At 48.9% G+C, this 19,603-nt stretch overlaps 1 protein-coding gene across 2 annotated transcripts in view; it reads left to right on the forward strand.

Annotated features, from left to right (window-relative positions):
* PTK7 (protein tyrosine kinase 7 (inactive)) overlaps nt 1–19,603 on the forward strand; it is a 370,128-nt gene that overhangs the window by 235,948 nt on the left and 114,577 nt on the right. For both annotated transcript variants that reach the window (XM_030195698.1, XM_030195699.1), the window contains exon 12: nt 4,840–4,990. In XM_030195698.1, coding sequence (XP_030051558.1) covers nt 4,840–4,990 — 151 coding nt within the window. The remainder of the gene's footprint in view (nt 1–4,839; nt 4,991–19,603) is intronic.

The following is a 19,603-nucleotide window of genomic DNA, read 5'->3' on the forward strand; positions in this document are numbered from 1 at the left end:
CACCCAGCTGATGAAACCTCCTTTTGAGCCACTAAATTCCTGCCATCTGAAGTACTTGACCTGGAAGGTCATTTTCTTGATGGCTGTTACTTCAGCTCGTAGAGTCAGTGAGCTCCAGGCCCTGGTCGTTCATGCTCCTTATATTAAATTTCATCATAACAGAGTAGTCCTCCGCACTCATCCTAAGTTCTTGCCGAAGGTGGTGTCAGAGTTCCATCTGAACCAGTCAATTGTCTTGCCAACATTTTTCCCTGTCCACACACCCGCCCTTGTGAGGACAAGTTGCACACCTTGGACTGTAAGAGAGCATTGGCCTTTTACGTGGAACTGACTAAGCCCTACAGACACTCCGCCCAATTACAGGTTCTTTTGATCCCAACAGGAAGGGAGTCGCCATCGGAAAACGCACAATCTCCAGTTGGCTAACAGATTGCATTTCCTTTACTTATGCCCAAGCTGGGTTGACTCTAGAGGGCCATGTGACGGCTCATAATGTCAGAGCCATGGCTGCGCCAGTGGCTCACTTGAAGTGAGCTTCTATTGAAGAGATTTGCAAGGCTGCAACATGGTCATCAGTCCACACATTCATATCTCACTACTGCCTTAAGCAGGATACCCGACGCGACAGTCGGTTTGTGCAGTTGGTGCTGCAGAATCTGTTCAGGGTTTAGAATCCAACTCCACCCTCCTAGGCCCATTTATGTTCTGTTCCAGGCTGCACTCTCACTTAGTTGTGTTTCTTTTCAGGTCAATCTATGTTATGTCATTGACCAGTGTTTATTGTTTTGAGTGATCCCGGAGGCTAGGGATACCCCAGTCTTGAGAACAAGCAGCCTGCTTGTCCTCGGAGAAAGTGAAGATTCATACCTGTAGCAGGTATTCTCCGAGGACAGCAGGCTGATTGTTCTCACAAACCCACCCTCCTCCTCTTTAGAGTTGTTCCAGTTCTCTATTTTGCTTTTTATTCAACTGAGGAGGGCACGCTCACGTCGTGGGCGGGAAGCCGTTTGCGCATGCGTGTTGTGTTCTAACCGCGCGACGGAGCGTTCTCGAGAGTTCTTGCTTGCTATGCAAGTTTGCCAGTCTTCTGAGCCGTTGCGGGCGACGACCCAATCATGAGAACAATCAGCCTGCTGTCCTCAGAGAATACCTGCTACAGGTATGTATCTTCACTTTGTGTGTATAGAGCTAATTAATTAATTTATTTATTTATTTATTTGTTGCATTTGTATCCCACCTTATCCCACCTCTTTGCAGGCTCAAAGTGGCTTACAATACATCATGAGTAGTGGAAGAATGTTAGTAGATAAATATTTGGTATTGCAGGATCTTGGTCAGCATGATGTTAATAAAACAAACAAAATAAAGAAGTCATAGTATACAAGCAGATATTATGAAACAGTTCTGAATATAGATGTGCGCGTTGTGCATATTAATTTGTTTATCTTTGTGGTACGCTTTATTAAAGAGATGTGTCTTCAGTAATATGCAGAAGTTCATTCTTTCGTATATCGATTTCAAGCTGCGCGGCAGTGCGTTCCATAACTGTGTGCTCAGGTAGGTAAAGTTTGGCGCATGCATTATTTTGTATTTCATTCCTTTACAGCTGGGGAAGTGCAGATCAAGGAATGTGGGGGATGATCTTTTGGCATTCCTCGGTGGTAGGTCTATCAGGTCTGACTTATACAGTCTGTGCCAGAGCCGGTGGTTGGGAGGCAGGGCTAGTGCTGGGCAGACTTATACGGTCTGTGCCCTGAAGAGCACAGGTACAAATCAAAGTAGGGTATACACAAAAGTAGCACACATGAGTTGTCTTGTTGGGCAGACTGGATGGACCTTGCAGGTCTTTTTCTGCCGTCATCTACTATGTTACTATGACATGTAAGCTGGTGCGTCTCCATGGATAATTTTATGAACTAGAAGACATATTTTGAACGAGATGCGTTCCTTAAGTGGGAGCCAGTGTAATTTTTCTCGTAGGGGCTTGGCACTTTCAAACTTTGGTTTGCCAAATATGAGTCTAGCTGCAGTGTTCTGGGCTGTCTGGAGTTTCTTGATTATTTGTTCTTTGCAGCCGGCATATAGTGCATTGCAATAGTCTAGATGACTGAGCACCATTGATTGTACCAGGTGGCGGAAAACACTCCTTGAGAAGAAAGGTCTTATTCTTTTTAATTTCCACATTGAGTGGAACATCTTCTTAGTTGTGTTTTTCGCGTGGTTCTCTAGTGTTAGCTGTCGATCAATAGTGACTCCAAGAATTTTTAGGGTTTCTGAAATAGGAAGGTTTAGAGTTGGTGTGTTAATGGCGGTGAATTCTTTCTTGTTGTGTTGTGAGGTGAGTATTAGGCACTGGGTTTTATCTGTATTGAGTTTTAGCCAAAATGCGTCTGCCCAAGAGTGCATGATATTGAGACTTTGGTTGATGTCATTTGAAATTTCTTGTATATAATCATTGTATATGTGCTAACCGTTGTATATATCTTAATCATTGTAGAATTTAGCTCCTCTAATAAAGGTCTTATTTACTTGATATGAATCCAAAAGAATCCACAGTAATTATTGAGCAGTCTGTGTCAGTGAGGCAGGCTGTAAATCCATAGCAATTCAATAATGCGTTTGTATTGCTCCATGGTGCGACCGCACCTCGAATAATGTGTTCAATTCTGGTCACTGCATCTCAAAAAAGATATAGTGGAATTAGAAAATGTGCGGAGAAGGGCGACAAAGATGATAAAGGGGATGAGATGACTTCCCTATGAGGAAAGGCTAAAACCGCTAAGGCTCTTCAGCTTGGAGAAAAAACGGCTGAGGGGGGAGATATGATAGGGGTCTATAAATTGAGTGGAGTGGAAAGGGTAGACATGAAGAATCTGTTTACTGTTTCAAAAATACTAGGACTAGGGGAGAAAATTTTTCTTTAGTCAACATGTAATTAAACTCTGGAATTGGTTGCCAAAGAATGTGGTAAAGGCGGTTAGCTTAGCGGGGTTTTAAAAAGGTTTGGACGGCTTCCTAAAGGAAAAGTCCATAGACCATTATTAAAATGGACTTGGGTAAAACCCACTGCTTATTTCTGGGATAAGCAGCATAAAATGTTTTGTACTTTTATGGGATCTTGCCAGGTATTTGTGACCTGGATTGGCCACTGTTGGAAACAGGATGCTGGGCTTGATGGACTTTTGGTCTGTCCCAGTATGGCAATACTTATGTACTATGTTCTAAAGCTAATGTCAAGCCTCTTAAAATTTACACTCCAGCCCATCCCTCTCTATTCAGTCACGATTAGGGCGTAGACTGTAGAAGTCTGCCCAGCTCCCGTTTTGTTTCCAGTTACCGGCGTCGCCACCCAATGTCCGCTAAGATTCCATGGAACCATTCTTTCTAAACAGAATTCCTTTGTGTTTATCCCACACATGTTTTCCATTACCGTTTTCATCTCCACCACCTCCCGCGGGAGGGCATTCCACATATCCACCATCCTCTCCATGAAAAAATACTTTCTGTAGAAGTCTTCCAAGGTCACTCTTGGTGGCCATTTTGAATCGGTGCTGCTATGGGAGGGAGCAAGACAGTCTGCAGCCATTCCGGGCAGGAAAGAGGGGGCTCTTTCCTGCCCTGAAGAGGTCACTAGACCACCAGGGCAGTACAGTAAGGTAAGGGGAGGGAAGGATAGGACACCCTTAGGGGCTGTGACGGGGGCTGGGTGAGGCAGTATGCGACGGGGTAGTGTGTGTCGGTGTGGGGTATTTGTCCACTTTTTTGGGGGAGCAAATATTGGCAACCCTATGCACATCACAAGTTTGATTAAAATGCTGCATCTTCATCATACCTAACAGAGCCTGGAAATTCTTTAGAATCACCTAAATAGTATCCAAGCAGAATATATGTAAAAATTTAAATAATGAAAGACCATATTTTACCTCCAAGCAAAATAGCCTCTGCACGCAAGGATCTTAGCTAATGAAAACTGAAACTAAAAGCCACATTTGGAGTGACAGCTGATGTGATATCTCCACAGAGAGCCTAATTCTTAAAGAGCTTATCATCCCAAATTTACAGACTTAAATTCCTACTAAACATCTGTATGAAAAGCATTTCTTTTTGGAGCAGTCTCTTTACCATAGAAACTACTATGCAAGATCATAACTACATTACTTCGCATTATAACTCTCCCAGACTACCTTACAGTCCCTTGCAGTCTAGTGGTGTAACCAGGGCAAGAGTGATCCCTAGTCACTCTTGCCCATGTCAGCTGTATTCTCAAAATGGCTGCTGTAACCTCTTGCGGCAGTCTTGTCAGATTGCATTTTGAGAGCAGAATCAGCATGGGCAGGAGTCACTGGGGATCATTCCTGCCCTGAATACACCTCTAGACCACCAGGGATTGTAAGATAGGCCTGAGGGAGGCACCTACAGGTGGATAGGGGAGGGGGAGGGAGGGAAAACAGGACAAATCACAAATTTTTGGTTTTACCAAAAACATACGGTCTGTTTTGGCAGAAACAAAACCACGGCCTTAGCCTTTTGACCAAAACAATCAGAAAAAAGATTTTGGGCCAGTTTTGGCACCAAAACCGAAATTCAGTCAGCCTCAATTTTGATAGAGTAGCGACTCTTCAGTCAATGCTGTGTGAATTCAGTGGAGATGGGGGGGACTATGATGAGATCATGCAGTATTTGATCAGAAAGGAAAGGGCTGGCTGTGTTAAATGTACTTTGTAGTCAACTGTGCCTCAAAATCAACTGCCAGCATGAAAGAGAGCATGGTAGTGCTCTGTTTTCTGAATGGTATTAAGATGTTTTTTGTTTTTACTGTTTCTTGCTTATTTTATTCAGTTTTTATAAGCTTTAAGCTGGAACCAGAGAACACAACTGTCTATCAGGGTCACACAGCTGTTCTGCACTGTCAGGCTATGGGAGATCCTCTACCACAGATACAATGGAAGGGAAAGGACGGTATCCTGGATTCCAGCAAATATGCTCCCAGGTATGTGCCTCTCTGTCGCCTCACATCATTGAAATCTGAGACTCTGTATTAAAGCTCCCCTTGAAGGTCATTCACTATCCAAGTGCTTCCACTCTGTTCACATCTAATTAAAAGATAGGAAACAGAGTAAAACTAAATAGCTTCCCAACACAAAGAGGTAAACAGTAGATTGTCTGAGTTACTGTAATGTGATCAGCATTGTCAAACTTGGTCATTAATGATTTAGACAAGTGACCAATGAGTTGTAGTGATCCAAACTACAGATTAGGTAGCTAAAAAAGCTGAGGATTATGAGGAACTGCAGGAGGACATCTGTTTGGGAGATGAAATTTAATGTGGACAGGCACAACATGATGCACATAAAGGAAAAGTAATCCTATTGAGGATGGTAATTTTCTTTGCTGGCAATGATTGCACACTTGCGGGCTGCTGTACGCAGTGGAAAACTTTTTTAACTTTAACAATTTTTTTATTGAGCATGACATATCAATACACAATGCTACCATAATGCTGTACAGATATTGACCATAATGCCATTCACTGCGCCCATATACTCTATCTTGATCTTAACTTTTTATAATACATTCTCTTTCTCTTCTTCTTCCCTATAACTACTAGACCCTTAAGCCCCTAAATCCCCAACCCCCTCCTTCCTCCCTTAATAAAACCGAGACTCTCCGGTCATATGTTTTCTCTTTTTTAACTGGTCCCTGCAAACAGGGAGTTAATAAATGTCAACTCTTTACAAACAGTTCCTCATAACTAAGCAGCAAGTTCCTGAGCCCCTACGTCTTGCCCCATCCTTGGCCACCTTTAAATCTAGACTGAAAGCCCACCTCTTTAACATTGCTTTTGACTGGTAACCACTTGTAACCACTCGCCTCCACCTACCCTCCTCTCCTCCTTCCTGTACACATTAATTGATTTGATTTGCTTACTTTATTTCTTGTCTATTAGATTGTAAGCTCTTTGAGCAGGGACTGTCTTTCTTCTATGTTTGTGCAGCGCTGCGTACGCCTTGTAGCGCTATAGAAATGCTAAATAGTAGTAGTAATAGTAGTAGTAACTCTTTACAAACCGTTCCTCATAACTAAGCAGCAACTGTAAAACTTGGAAATTTCAACCAGTATTGAAAAGCCAATAACCCTCCCCCTATTGCCCTATATCTCCCTCTTTCTTCCCTTCCCTCCTTCCTCCCACCCTACCTACATCTCATTATTCCTATTTACCCATCCCTCTCTCCCCAACCCTGCATGCGTACCTCGTTCCCCAGTTCTATATCCTATTGGACTCCCCACGGGAAACTATTCAAGACTTAACTGCATGCCCTTGGGGATACCTTATTTAAGTAAGCTCCCCATACTTCTAAGAATTTCTGCCGCCTTTTGGGTGAAAGTCGTGCCCCATAAGATTCCCACAGCATGAGCTGATGCAATTTGTTCCTCCAGTACCAGTAGGAGGGGGATCTGTCCGACACCCAATGGTTAAGAATGCACTTCTTCCCTAATATTTTTATTTTTATTTATTTGTTGCATTTGTATCCCACATTTTCCCACGTATATGCAGGCTCAATGTGGCTTACAATGTATCGTTATTGGTGGATAATAGATTGGAAGATAACAATTAGTGTTACACAGAGAACATGGATGACATAATAGAAATTAAACAATTGAATTAAGCAAGAAATTAAACAAGCAGATATAAGAGAAAAAGAACAGTTCTGATTATAGGTAGGGTGGAGATGTGTTACATTTGCAATTGCTGATCTTTGTGGTATGCCTTGTTGAAGAGGTGGGTCTTCAGAGATTTACGAAAGTTAGTTAGTTCATAAATAGTTTTTAAGTTGAGCGGCAATGCGTTCCATAACTGTGCTCAAAACTTTTTGCTCCCCTTGCGTTCCCGCTCCCCACAGGTTATTATAGCTGAACATCACCTTCTCAACTGTGAGAACTATTGGATACCCTAATACCCTACGGAAAAAACTGGAGCGAGCTGACCAAAACAGTCTGATGCATCTGCACTGCCACATGCAATGCAAAAAAGAAGCGCACATTTCTGACACTGGTCTGTTTCCACTACCCCCGCATGAAATGCCCTCTTTTGAGAGAAATAGGATCTGTGCACTGTCCTGAAATGGCATTCTTGTCACTCCGCACTATTCACCATCCGAGTTACCCCTGCAAGTGATGTCGGAGTTCCATCTGAACCAGTCAATTGTCTTTCCAACATTTTTTCCCTGTCCTCATACCCACCCTGTTGAGCGTCAGTTGCACACATTAGACTGCAAAAGAGCATTGGCCTTCTATCTGGAGTGGACAAGCCCATTCAGACAGTTCGCCCAAATGTTTGTTTCTTTTGATCCCAACAGAAGGGGAGTGGCTGTCGGGAAACGCACCATTTCTAATTGGCTAGCAGATTGCATATCCTTCACTTATGCCCAAGCTGGGTTGACTCTAGAGGGCCATGTGACGGCTCATAATGTCAGAGCCATGGCAGCGTCAGTGGCCCACTTGAAGTCAGCCACTATCGAAGAGATTTGCAAGGCTGTGACATGGTCTTCAGTCCACACATTTACATCGCACTATCTGCCTTCCTTCAGCAGGATACCCGACGCGACAGGCGGTTCGGGCAGTCGGTGCTCCAGAATTTGTTTGGGGTTTAGAATCCAACTCCACCCCCCTAGGCCCATTTTTATTCTGTTCCAGGCTGCACTCTCAGTTAGATGTTCTGGTTCATAGGTCAATTCTTGTTATGACCTCACCGTTGCGAGGCCCAATTGTTTTGAGTGAGCCTGGGGGCTAGGGATACCCCATCAATGAGAACAAGCAGCCTGCTTGTCCTCGGAGAAAGCGAAAGGTACATACCTGTAGCAGGTATTCTCCGAAGACAGCAGGCTGATTGTTCTCACCAACCCGCCCTCCTCCCCTTTGAAGTTGTCTCTTCCCTTGTCTTGCTTTGTAAGTTGACTGAGGGGCACGTTCGCGCGATGGGCGGGAAGACGGCCGCACATTCGCGGTGTGCGCACGAGGGCTGTAGCAAACTTTGTTGCTAGGAAGAATTCCGGACCTGGGGCTGCCGTCGGACATCAACCCATCAGTGAGAACAATCAGCCTGCTGTCCTCGGAGAATACCTGCTACAGATATGTATCTTTCGCTTTCTCTCCCCCCCCCCCCCCCCCCCCCCGGTGAACAGTCCAACAGCTCTCTCTCCTCTTTTGGCCCCACCCATGGTTCTTTCTCAATTGCCTCTCCCCACCGGTGCCTGTGGTTCTCTTTCAATTACCCCCCATCCCCATGGTACATGTGGTTCTCTCTCAATTCCCTCCCTCCCCCCAACCCCCACATGATGCCTGCAGTTATCTCTCATAAGAACATAAGAATAGCCATACTGGGTTAGACCGATGGTCCATCTAGCCCAGTATCCTTTTTCCACCAGTGGCTTTGTCTGTCTCAATAGCAGACTATGGACTTTTCCTCCAGGAACGTGTCCAAGCCTTTTTTTAAACCCAGATACACTATCTGCTGTTACTACATCTTCCTGCAAAGAATTCCATAACTTAACTATTCATTGTGTGAAAAAATATTTCCTCCTATTTGTTTTAAAAGTGTATCCATGTAACTTCATTGAGTGTCCCTTAGTCTTTGTACTTCTTAAAAGAATAAAAAATCGATTCACTTCTACTTGTTCTATACCACTCAGGATTTTGTAGACCTCAATCATATCTCCACTCAGTGATCTCTTTTCCAAGCTGAGGAGCCCTAACCTGGAGGTGAGGAGTATCTATCCTAGTGGTTCATGCAGTGGACTTTGATCCTGGGGAACTGAGTTCAATTCCCACTGCAGCTCCTTGTGACTCTGGGCAAGTCACTTAATCCTCCATTGCCCCTGGTACAAAATAAGTACCTGAATATATGTAAACCGCTTTGAATGTAGTTGCAAAAACCTCAGAAAGTCGGTATATCAAGTTCCATTTCCCTTTCCCCTTTCCTTAACCTCTTTTGTCTTTCCTGATATGAGAAGAGGTCCATCGCCTTTATCATTTTGGTTGCTCTTCTTTGAGCCTTTTCTAATTCCGCTATATATTTTTTTGAGATACGGTGACCAGAACTGAGTGCAATACTCAAGATGAGGTCGCACCCATGGAGTGATACAGAGGCATTATAGTATTCTCGGACTTATTTACCATCCCTTTCCTAATTCCTAGAATCCGGTTTGCATTTTTGGCCTCCACCACACACACAGCAGATTTCAGCGTATTGTCTACAACAACACCTAGATATTTTTCTTGGATGCTGACCCCCCAAGGTGGACCCTAGCATTAGGTAACTATGATTCCAATTATTCTTCCCAGTCTGCATTACTTTGCATTTGTCCGCATTAAATTTCTTCTGCCATTTGGATGCCCAGTCTTCCAATTTCCTAAGTTTTTCCTGCAATTTTTCACAGTCTGCTTCTGTTTTAACAACCTTGAATAGTTTTGTGTCATCTACAAATTTGATCACTTCACTCTTCGGTGATTTCCAGATCATTTATAAATATGTTAAATAGCACCTGTCCCAATACTTATCCCTACGTCACTCCACTATTCACCCTCCTCCATTGAGAGAAATGGTCATTGAACCCTACACTTTGCTTTCTGTCCAGTAACCAGTTCCTAATCCACAACAGAGCATTGCCTCCTATTCCATGACTCTGATTTTCTCAGGAGTTTCTCATAAGCAACTTTGTCAAAAGCTTTCTGATAATGTAGATACACTACGTCAAGCGGCTGATCTTTATCCACATGTTTATTCACGTCTTCAAAGAAATGAAACAAATTGGCTGAAACCATGCTGGCTCTGTCCCATTAAACCATGTTACTCGGAGGACAAGCAAGCTTCCATCTTCTCACAAGTGGGTGACTCCAATCCGCATTACCTGGTCCGGCATTTTGCCAAAGCTAAAAACAGAGCTTTGTGGAGCACGAGAACTTCCCGCCCATCAAGCGAATGCAGTCTCAGTTCTTTTTTTTTTTTTGCGTGAGGAGAGAGTGCGCTTTTTCAGTCTTCACTCGCCCAGTTCAAAAGTGCTTTTCAGTGCCGTTCGACTATTTTTTTCCTCAATTTTTACTGTGATTCTTTTATTTTCTTCTTTTAAACCCCTTCTTTTTTTTTCTTTTGCCGGGGTTAGTTTGCTTAGGTTATTTTGCCTTCTTTTTCAATGTCATCTGGCTGTTTTTGGGCCCTGACTCCGGTCGGATTCTTCCCTTTTCTCTGTGCCTTGCCCCTTTTTTAGGCACCATCGAGTCATTTAATTTGGCCGATGAGGTTTTCCCATCCATGTCCACAAAGACTCCCAGTGGCTTCAAGCGCTGTACCCGGTGCAATTTAACTATCTTGGGAATGGACACCCATTTTTGCTTTCTGTAGTGTCTTGGGCCCAACCATATCCCCACTAACTGTGTCCTTAGCATGAAGTAGAGGACCCAGGTTTCCTGAGATGCTCAACAAGAGAAGAGTTTTGGAGCCACATATGGTTCCTCGACATTGGCATCAAGATTGGAGACGGCATTGACGTCAAGTATGCACCAGCATCGGGAGTGTCAGTAATCATGGCTGCTTCAAGACCCTTAGACACTGGGAGCAGTGAGGCATTGAGTGGGTCTCCACCTGTCTCGAGGCCTTCTGCTGTGCAGGCCCCCCGGGACTGTCCAACATCGGACTGGACACTAAGGTGACATGAGGATTCAACGGCACTGAGGAGCCTAGGTGACATGCTTCAGGTGAAGGCCAAGAAGCATCGTCCTCAGTCACCCTCGAGATATGGTGCCGGGAGCTCTGGGGCATAGAAGGATTGAGCACCCGAGAAGCGTCTGTGCTTGGGAGTATCACTCTCCTTCCATACAGGCGGTGCCGTTGCGCCTGTCTCCAAGGAGCCAAGATCCTGCTCCTGCATCGACTCCAGCAGTTCTGCATCCTGCACTTCAACTGGCACTCTAGCTTTTTCCGGTGTCAGCCCTCGATGAGCGTATCCAGGCCTTGCTACATGAGTTGCTGGATGTCCTTATGCACTGGTGTGCATCGATATCGGGGGTGCTTGTGCCTGCCATACCTCCCACTGTGGCCCTGCCTGGCCCTCAGCCTGCGTGTGGTCTCCAGCACCGCTTGTGGCCCTGGTGTTGACCGCCACCCCCTCTACATCGGTGGAGGAAACTTCACTGGAGTCAAGACAGGAGCCGGCTTCTCGACACCGCTCTCGAGGACATGGTTCTTCAGTATCAAGGCAGGTTTGATCTTTATCATCCCATAGGGAGATAGTCTCCGACACCGTGGAGAAGCACTTGTGGGATTCAGATCCTAGTTACTTTTCCTCAGATGAGTCTAATGGGATCCCCTCTGAACCCTCCCCACCACCTGAAAAGAGACAATTTCCAAAGGAGAGCCTTTCATTCCCATCTTTTGTTAACGAAATGGCCGATGCCATTCCATTTCCTTTAGAAGTGGAGAATGAGCCCAGGGCCAAGATGCTCAAGGTCCTGGACTACACATCTCCTCCTGAGGAGGCTGTGACTTCCCCTCTCCATGAGGTACTCAAGGAAGTCCTTGTCAGGAACTGGACGTCCCCTATGTCGATCCCTGTCATGCCCAAGAACATTGACACCCAGTGTCGAATCCACAATGAACCTGGGTGTGTTAGGCATCAGATGCATCATGATTCCTTGGTAGTAGAGTCCGCTCTCAAAAGAATGTGCCTGCCCCCCCCACCCCCCAGGCAGAGACGCTAGAACCCTGGATTCTTTTGGGAGGAAGATGTACCAGGCTTCAATTCTGATCTCCCATATACAGTCTTACCAGGTCTTCATGAGCATTTACTTGCTAAACTCGGTGCGACAGCTGTCAGACTTCGTGGATGCGCTCCCTCCGGAGCAGACTAAGCCTTTTCGCCAGTTGGTCAAGCAGCAGAAGGTGTATCGAAAGTTCTTGGCCAGGGGCACTTTAGATGTGGCATCCAGGATCTCTGCTCAAAGTATAGCAATTTGCAGACTCTTATGGCTGCGTGTTTCTGACTTGGAACAGTCTGTTCAGCACAGGTTGGCAGATGCACCTTGCTGGGGGGATAAACTTTTTGGAGAAAGTTTTGAGGAGGTTGCTGACCAAATCAAAAAACACACTGATACTATCTATTCTCTCTCCCACCGGGCGTCTTCTGCAGCCACCTCCTCATCTAGGAGTGTTTTGGCAAGCCACGGAGCAGTCCCTACTAGTATACTAGGCATAGGTACAACCCTTCAGCCTACTCAGCCCCAGCATGCTCATTCACGTCAACAGCATGTGCCTAAGGCCCCTGCTGCTCCCCATTCAAAGCAAAGGACAAGCTTTTGACTGGCTCCAGCAGAGCATAACTGCAGCAAAAGTGTCTGTCCTGGACGACTTGCCGGTCGGGGGAGGCTAAAAGTTTTTCATCAAAGGTGGCTTCTTATAACCTCCGACTGATGGGTTCTTCAAATAGAGGCAGATGCATCAACCAAATGTTAAAAAATCTAAATCGTTAAAGTCCCTAACGATTTTAAAAAAACGAAGAATGCACCAAAAGAAAAAGTCACACATGCTCAGATCGGTATTGAAACGTACAATGTATCAAAGAATCACAATACACGTCGGTATTCGGCCCCTAAATCATGCGCAGAGCAGCCAAGCGTTTTGCTGGCTGCTCTGCGCATGCTGCAAACGTCAAAACAAAAAAAAAAAGCCACAACACATACACGTGGCTACCCGGTCAGCAAAATACAAAAACAAAGGATCAGGAGGAGGCAAGGGCGCTCGTCCGGAGCGTCCTGTATGGACGGCCTTGCCCCCCCCCTCCCCGCTGCTCCCCACTTTCCGCCGCTTCCCCCCCCCCCCCCCCCACGAAAAGCAAAATTCTAGCAGCCCCCGGTCCCCCTCCCTTCCTGTTCTTCTGTTTTGCAAAAGCTAACTCCGCCTCCTGTCATTCTTCCGCCCCGTGCCCCGCCCCCGCTGCCCCCCTGAGGTTGACTACGCCGCTCCCCCCCCTCCACCGAGACCCCCCTCCCTATTACCGACCCGAGCAGCGCCTCTCACCTCTTTCTGAAGCGCTGCACGGGCAGGAAGATCTGTTGTGTTGGTCGCAGAGTCTCCATGACGTCTCTTCTTCCCTGGCCTAGGCCCTCCTCAGAAGGAGGCGGGGCCTAGGCCAGGGAAGAAGAGACGTCATGGAGACTCTGCGACCAACACAACAGATCTTCCTGCCCGTGCAGCGCTTCAGAAAGAGGTGAGAGGCGCTGGTCGGTAATAGGGAGGGGGGAGCGGCGTAGTCGACCTCAGGGGGGGCAGCAGGGGCGGGGCACGGGGCGGAAGAATGACGAGAGGCGGAGTTAGCTTTGCAAAACACAAGAACAGGAAGGGAGGGGTACCGGGGCTGCTAGAATTTCGCTTTTTCTTGGTGGGTGGGAAAGCGGTGGAAAGTGGGGGGGTGCACGGGGCGGAGGAATGATGGGAGGCGGAGCTAGCTTTTGCAAAACAGAAGAACAGGAAGGGAGGGGGAGAGGGACCGGGGCTGCTAGAATTTCGCTTTTTCGGGGGGGGGGGGGGGAGTGGCGGACAGTGGGGAGCAGCGGGGGGGGGGGGGGCATGGCCGTCCATACAGGACGTTCTTGATGAGCGCCCTTGCCCCCTCCCGATCCTTTTTTAAATTTTTTTAATTTGATGTGTTTTATGACAAGTTTTCTTACAGCTCAAACACAGCTCTTTTAGACATATGTAATGCAACGTCCTTTTGACCAATCACAGAGCTTTTAGCTCTGCTAATGCGCTGGGATTGGCTCAAAGTTTGTTTGTTTTTTCACTTTACGATTTTTCCTGGCACAGAGCTGTCCTAACGAGAGGTCCAGACCTCTTGTTAGATTTCCTGCCTTTTTTCTGCGTAAAGGCAATCGGAAAAGGTTAGTGCATCTCGTTTCAATGGGGTTTTTACACTAATTGCTCATCTGCACTCTGTTTTCGTTAGCTGCTAGCTTCCTCGGTAAAAGCCCTTTGATGCATGCAACGGCTCAAAATTCCTCGTTGGAGGGTCGTTAAAGGCTCATTAAGCTTTGGTGCATCTGCCTCATAGTCTGTCTCTGATTTGCCCTCAATTGGCTCTCCAAATTGCCCACCAAGAGCTCATTCATTCAGCTCTCAGCACAGGCAGGTACTTGCAGAGGAACTCTTCACCCTTCTAAAGGCCCATGCGGTCAAACCCATTCCACCAGGGGAAAATGGGCAGGGATTCTACTCCAGGTACTTTCTTGTGCAGAAGAACATAAGAATAGCCATACTGGGTCAGACCAATGGTCCATCAATCCTGTTTCCAACAGTGTCCAATCCAGGTCACAAGTTCCTGGTAGAAACCCAAAAAGCAGCAACAGTCCATGCTAAGGAAAGCGGAAAAGAGCCAAAGAATGCATTCCCATCTGTTGTATAAATCATGGAAAGCCCTATAAAAAAAATATATTCCATATCATCATGCTGATCAATCCATAGACTGGTGGGTTGTGTCCATCTACCAGCAGGTGGAGATAGAGAGCAATCCTTTTGCCTCCCTATATGTGGTCATGTGCTGCCGGAAACTCCTCACTATGATCTCTATCTCAGCAGGTGGTGGTCACACACAGCAGCAGCTCTGGCTAGGTCTCCAAGCCTAATTTTTAGGTTTTGTTGAGTACCTGGGGTTGAGGGCTCTTCTTGAGCAAGTGCAAACCTGGTGGCGCCAGGTCCCTCCTTTTCTCCCCCCTCCCGCTGGCTCCGTTTAAAAAAAAAAAATTTGGACGTACTTAAAGGCGTTTATTTCGACGTTTATTGAAAACGTTTATTGCAGCTACTCACTGGGACACCAGGTCGTTAGAGCTCGGAGCGAGAAGCAGGTAATTTTTACCTTTTTATAGCGGGCAGGGGGTTCCCTGATCGATCTCCACGTGGCCTATGGCGTCGGAGGGCGAGGGCGCGAAGAATCGCTCCCCGGACCGCGTGTGCGCTTCTAGCGGGGATGCGGGGGTCTTAAAGTCTGATTCGCCCTTCTTGGGTGTCAGTTCGGAGGCCGGTCAGTGTCCCGGGTCTTCCTCCGGTGCGGCGGTTTTTCCCGCCATAAACGCCCATCCCCCGCTGCTCGCCTCCGCCATCTTGGCCGGCCACTCTGCTCGGATGGCTTCTTCTTGGGCCGCCCTTGAGCTGGGAGACGTTAATGCCATGGCCGCCCTTGATTTGGGCGACGGCAAAAAAGCGGCTAAAGTTAAGCGCCGTTCTTCCCGCGCGGCTCCTTCGCGGAGTGTCGCGCCGGACGCCATTTTGGATGCGCAGCATGTTTCTCCCCCGCTCTTGCGAGCGCCGGTTGAGGGTGCGTCTAGGGCTGTGGCCCAGGCTGCTGAAGTGCACAGTCTGGGGGGTTTCTCCCCCGAGTTTATTTTGCTGCTGCATCAGGCCTTCCTTATGCAAAACGCTGCCCCTTCTCCCTTGTCCGATAAAGGGGTTGAGGCCCCCGGAAGTAAACGCCCTCGGGTGGATTCCCAGGCCTTAGAGGACTCTGTTTCCTCTGATGTAGATGAGGGCAGCGTATCTGAGTTCTCCCAACGGTCCTTTGGGGATTCCTTGGAGGAGACGGATTCCCGCTCGGATGGAGCGGATGACCCCTCTGCAGCGCGGATCTTTCGCTCAGAGGATTTGCCCAACCTGTTAGTGCAGGCCATGAGCATTTTGAAGATTTCCTCTCCAGAGGACGTCTCTCCCTCAGCCCCTGTTGGCTCCGCCATTATGCTGGGGACGAAGCGCCCGCCTAGAACCTTCCACGTGCATGATGCCATGCACACCTTAATTTCGGCTCAATGGGATGTCCCGGAAGCGAGCCTCAAAGTGGCTAGGGCTATGTCCCGCCTCTATCCTTTGCCTGAAAGTGAACGGGAGGCCTTTCTTTGGCCTACCGTGGATTCTTTAATCACTGCGGTGACTAAGAAAACGGCGTTGCCGGTGGAAGGTGGCACGGCCCTAAAGGACGCCCAAGACAGAAGATTGGAGGCGGCCTTAAGGTCGTCCTTCGAGGCGGCTGCCTTAAGTTTGCAGGCCTCAGTTTGCGGCTCCTACGTGGCCAGGGCGTGCCTGACGATTGTGCAGCGGGCTTCCCCCTCAGATCCTTCCTTGAGGACTGATTGGCCGGCCCTGGAATCGGGCTTGGCTTATTTGGCAGACTTGCTGTATGATGTCTTGAGAGCCTCGGCTAAAGGTATGGCTCAGACAGTCTCTGCGCGGCGGTGGCTTTGGCTGAAACATTGGTCTGCGGACCACGCCTCTAAGTCCCGCCTGGCTAAGTTGCCTTTTAAAGGCAAGCTGCTCTTTGGGGTCAAGCTCGACAAAATTGTGACCGATCTCGGCACGTCTAAGGGCAAGAGGTTACCAGAGGTCAGGGCTCGGGCCAATGCTCGCCCCGGTATCTCCAGAGGACGGTTTCAGGAAGCCCGTCGGTACCGCCCGGGCAAGTCGGGCTCCTCTGCCCCCTCTTCCTTCAACAGGAACTTCTCCCCCAAGCAGCATTCCTTTCGCAGAGACCGCCGTCCCGGAGGTGCGCCCTCCGGTCCTCCCCCAGGGTCTCGTACCCAATGACGGGGTCCTGGTCCATGGCCCAGTGCAGATTGGAGGACGCCTGTCCTCGTTTCTGGGCGAGTGGACCAGGGTAACTTCAGACGCTTGGGTGCTGGAAGTCATCAGAGACGGCTACAAGCTAGAGTTCTGCCGACCCTTAAGAGACGGGTTTGTACTCTCTCCCTGCAAGTCTCCGGTCAAAGCTGTGGCAGTGCAGCAGACCTTGGACAATCTGATCCGCCTGGGTGCGGTCGTTCCGGTGCCAGAAAATCAGCTTGGCAAGGGACGTTACTCCATTTACTTTGTGGTACCAAAGAAAGGAGGTTCTGTACAGCCTAGCCTCGACCTCAAAGGGGTCAATCGGGCCTTGAAAGTTCGGCACTTTCGCATGGAGACTCTCCACTCTGTTATAGCGGCAGTGAAGGCAGGGGAGTTCCTGGCATCCTTGGACATCAAGGAAGCGTACTTGCATATTCCCATCTGGCCTCCTCATCAACGCTTTCTGCGTTTTGCAGTCCTGGGCCGACACTTCCAGTTCAGAGCCCTCCCGTTCGGGTTGGCTACTGCTCCGCGGACCTTCTCCAAAGTAATGGTGGTCATCGCGGCCTTCCTGCGAAAGGAAGGAGTACAAGTCCATCCTTATCTGGACGACTGGTTGATCCGAGCCCCCTCTTATGCAGAGTGCGGCAAAGCTATGGACCGGATGATTGCTCTTTTGAGCTCCCTGGGGTGGATCATCAACTGGGAGAAAAGCCAGCTGCGCCCGACTCAGTCCCTGGAGTATCTGGGAGTTCGATTCGACACCCAAGTAGGCAGAGTGTTCCTGCCGGACAATCGGATTGTCAAACTTCAGGCTCAGGTGGACCAGTTCCTAGTAGCCTCTCCGCTTCGGGCTTGGGACTATGTGCAGCTGTTGGGCTCTATGACGGCCACGATGGAAGTAGTGCCCTGGGCCAGGGATCTTATGAGACCACTACAACACTCTCTGCTGCAGCGCTGGACTCCGGTGTCGGAGGATTATGCTGTGCGCCTTCCCTTGGACCCAGCAAGTGCGCAAGGCGCTGAGCTGGTGGCTGAAGACAGACAAGTTGTCTGCAGGGATGCCTCTTGTGACCCCGGAGTGGATTGTCGTCACGACGGACGCCTCTTTGTCGGGCTGGGGAGCCCTCTGCTTGGGAAGGACAGCGCAGGGGCTCTGGTCTCCTGCAGAGGCAAAGTGGTCTATCAACCTCCTGGAACTCAGAGCCATTCGGTTGGCGCTTTTGGAGTTCCTCCCGGTACTGGCGTTGAAGCCAGTACGGGTCCTGTTGGACAATGCCACGGCTGTGGCCTATGTCAACCGCCAGGGAGGTACCAACAGCGCCCCTCTAGCCAAGGAAGCCATGAATCTATGCCAGGGGGCGGAAGCGAACCTGGAACAGCTGTCAGCGGCCCACATTGCCGGAGTCATGAATGTCAAGGCGGACTTTCTCAGTCGCCATACCTTGGATCCCGGAGAGTGGCAGTTATCGGCTCAGGCGTTCTTGGACATCACGAAGCGCTTGGGCCAGCCGAGCCTAGATCTGATGGCGTCATCGGCCAAGTGCCGCGCTTTTTCAGCAGAGGACGGGACCCTCGATCTCTGGTTGTAGATGCTCTTCTCCAACAGTGGCCGACACAGGAGCTTCTCTATGTGTTCCCGCCCTGGCCCATGTTGGGCAGGGTATTAGATCGGGTGGCAAAGCATCCGGGCCGAATAATCCTGGTGGGTCCGGACTGGCCCAGACGTCCCTGGTATGCGGACTTGATCAGGCTCTTAGTGGATGACCCTCTGCGGCTACCAGTGGAGCAGGGCCTGTTGCATCAGGGTCCCGTGGTGATGGAGGATCCCTCCCCCTTTGGTCTTACGGCCTGGCTATTGAGCGGCAGCGTCTGAGGAAGAAGGGCTTCTCAGACAAGGTCATCGCCACTATGCTGAGAGCGAGGAAGCGCTCTACTTCTACTGCTTACGCCAGGGTTTGGCGTACCTTTGCAGCGTGGTGTGAAGCAGGCTCACTTTCTCCCTTCACTGCTCCAATTTCTTCAGTGCTGGCGTTCCTGCAAGAAGGTCTGGAGAAAGGCCTGTCGCTCAGTTCCCTTAAAGTCCAGGTAGCGGCTCTGGCTTGCTTCAGGGGCCGCCTGAAGGGTGCTTCCCTGGCTTCGCAGCCAGATGTGGTACGTTTCCTCAAGGGAGTTAATCACCTGCGCCCTCCTCTGCACTCAGTGGTGCCTGTGTGGAATCTCAACCTGGTGCTAAGAGCCTTGCAGAAGCCGCCTTTTGAACCCTTGTCGAGGGCATCTCTGAAAGACCTGACGTTGAAAGCAGTCTTTTTGGTGGCTATCACTTCAGCCAGAAGAGTTTCCGAGCTCCAGGCACTCTCATGTCGAGAGCCTTTTCTGCAGTTCACTGAGGCAGGAGTGACTATTCGCACAGTGCCTTCCTTCCTGCCCAAGATTGTTTCTCGCTTCCATGTGAATCAGCAGCTCTGTCTCCCTTCCTTTCGTAGGGAGGACTACCCAGAGGAATACTCTGCTCTCAAATTTCTGGATGTGAGACGAGTCATCATCAGATACTTGGAAGTGACCAATGATTTCCGGAAATCGGATCATCTGTTTGTCCTGTTTGCAGGTCCTCGTAAGGGTCTGCAGGCTGCTAAGCCTACAGTGGCAAGATGGGTCAAGGAAGCCATTGCAGCAGCTTATGTGGCCGCGGGGAAGGTGCCGCCTATTCAGCTGAAGGCTCACTCCACTAGAGCTCAGGCGGCCTCGATGGCAGAGGCCGGGTCCGTCTCCTTGGAAGAGATATGCAAGGCGGCAACTTGGGCATCGGCCCATACCTTCTCCAGGCATTACCGCTTGACTGTGGCTGCTCGGGCGGAGGCCCGGTTTGGAGCTTCAGTGTTGCGGTCGTGGATTTCTATGTCCCGCCCTGGGTGAGTACTGCTTCGGTACATCCCACCAGTCTATGGATTGATCAGCATGATGATATGG

Source organism: Microcaecilia unicolor, chromosome 3, assembly GCF_901765095.1.
Source record: "Microcaecilia unicolor chromosome 3, aMicUni1.1, whole genome shotgun sequence".
Classification (NCBI taxonomy): domain Eukaryota; kingdom Metazoa; phylum Chordata; class Amphibia; order Gymnophiona; family Siphonopidae; genus Microcaecilia; species Microcaecilia unicolor.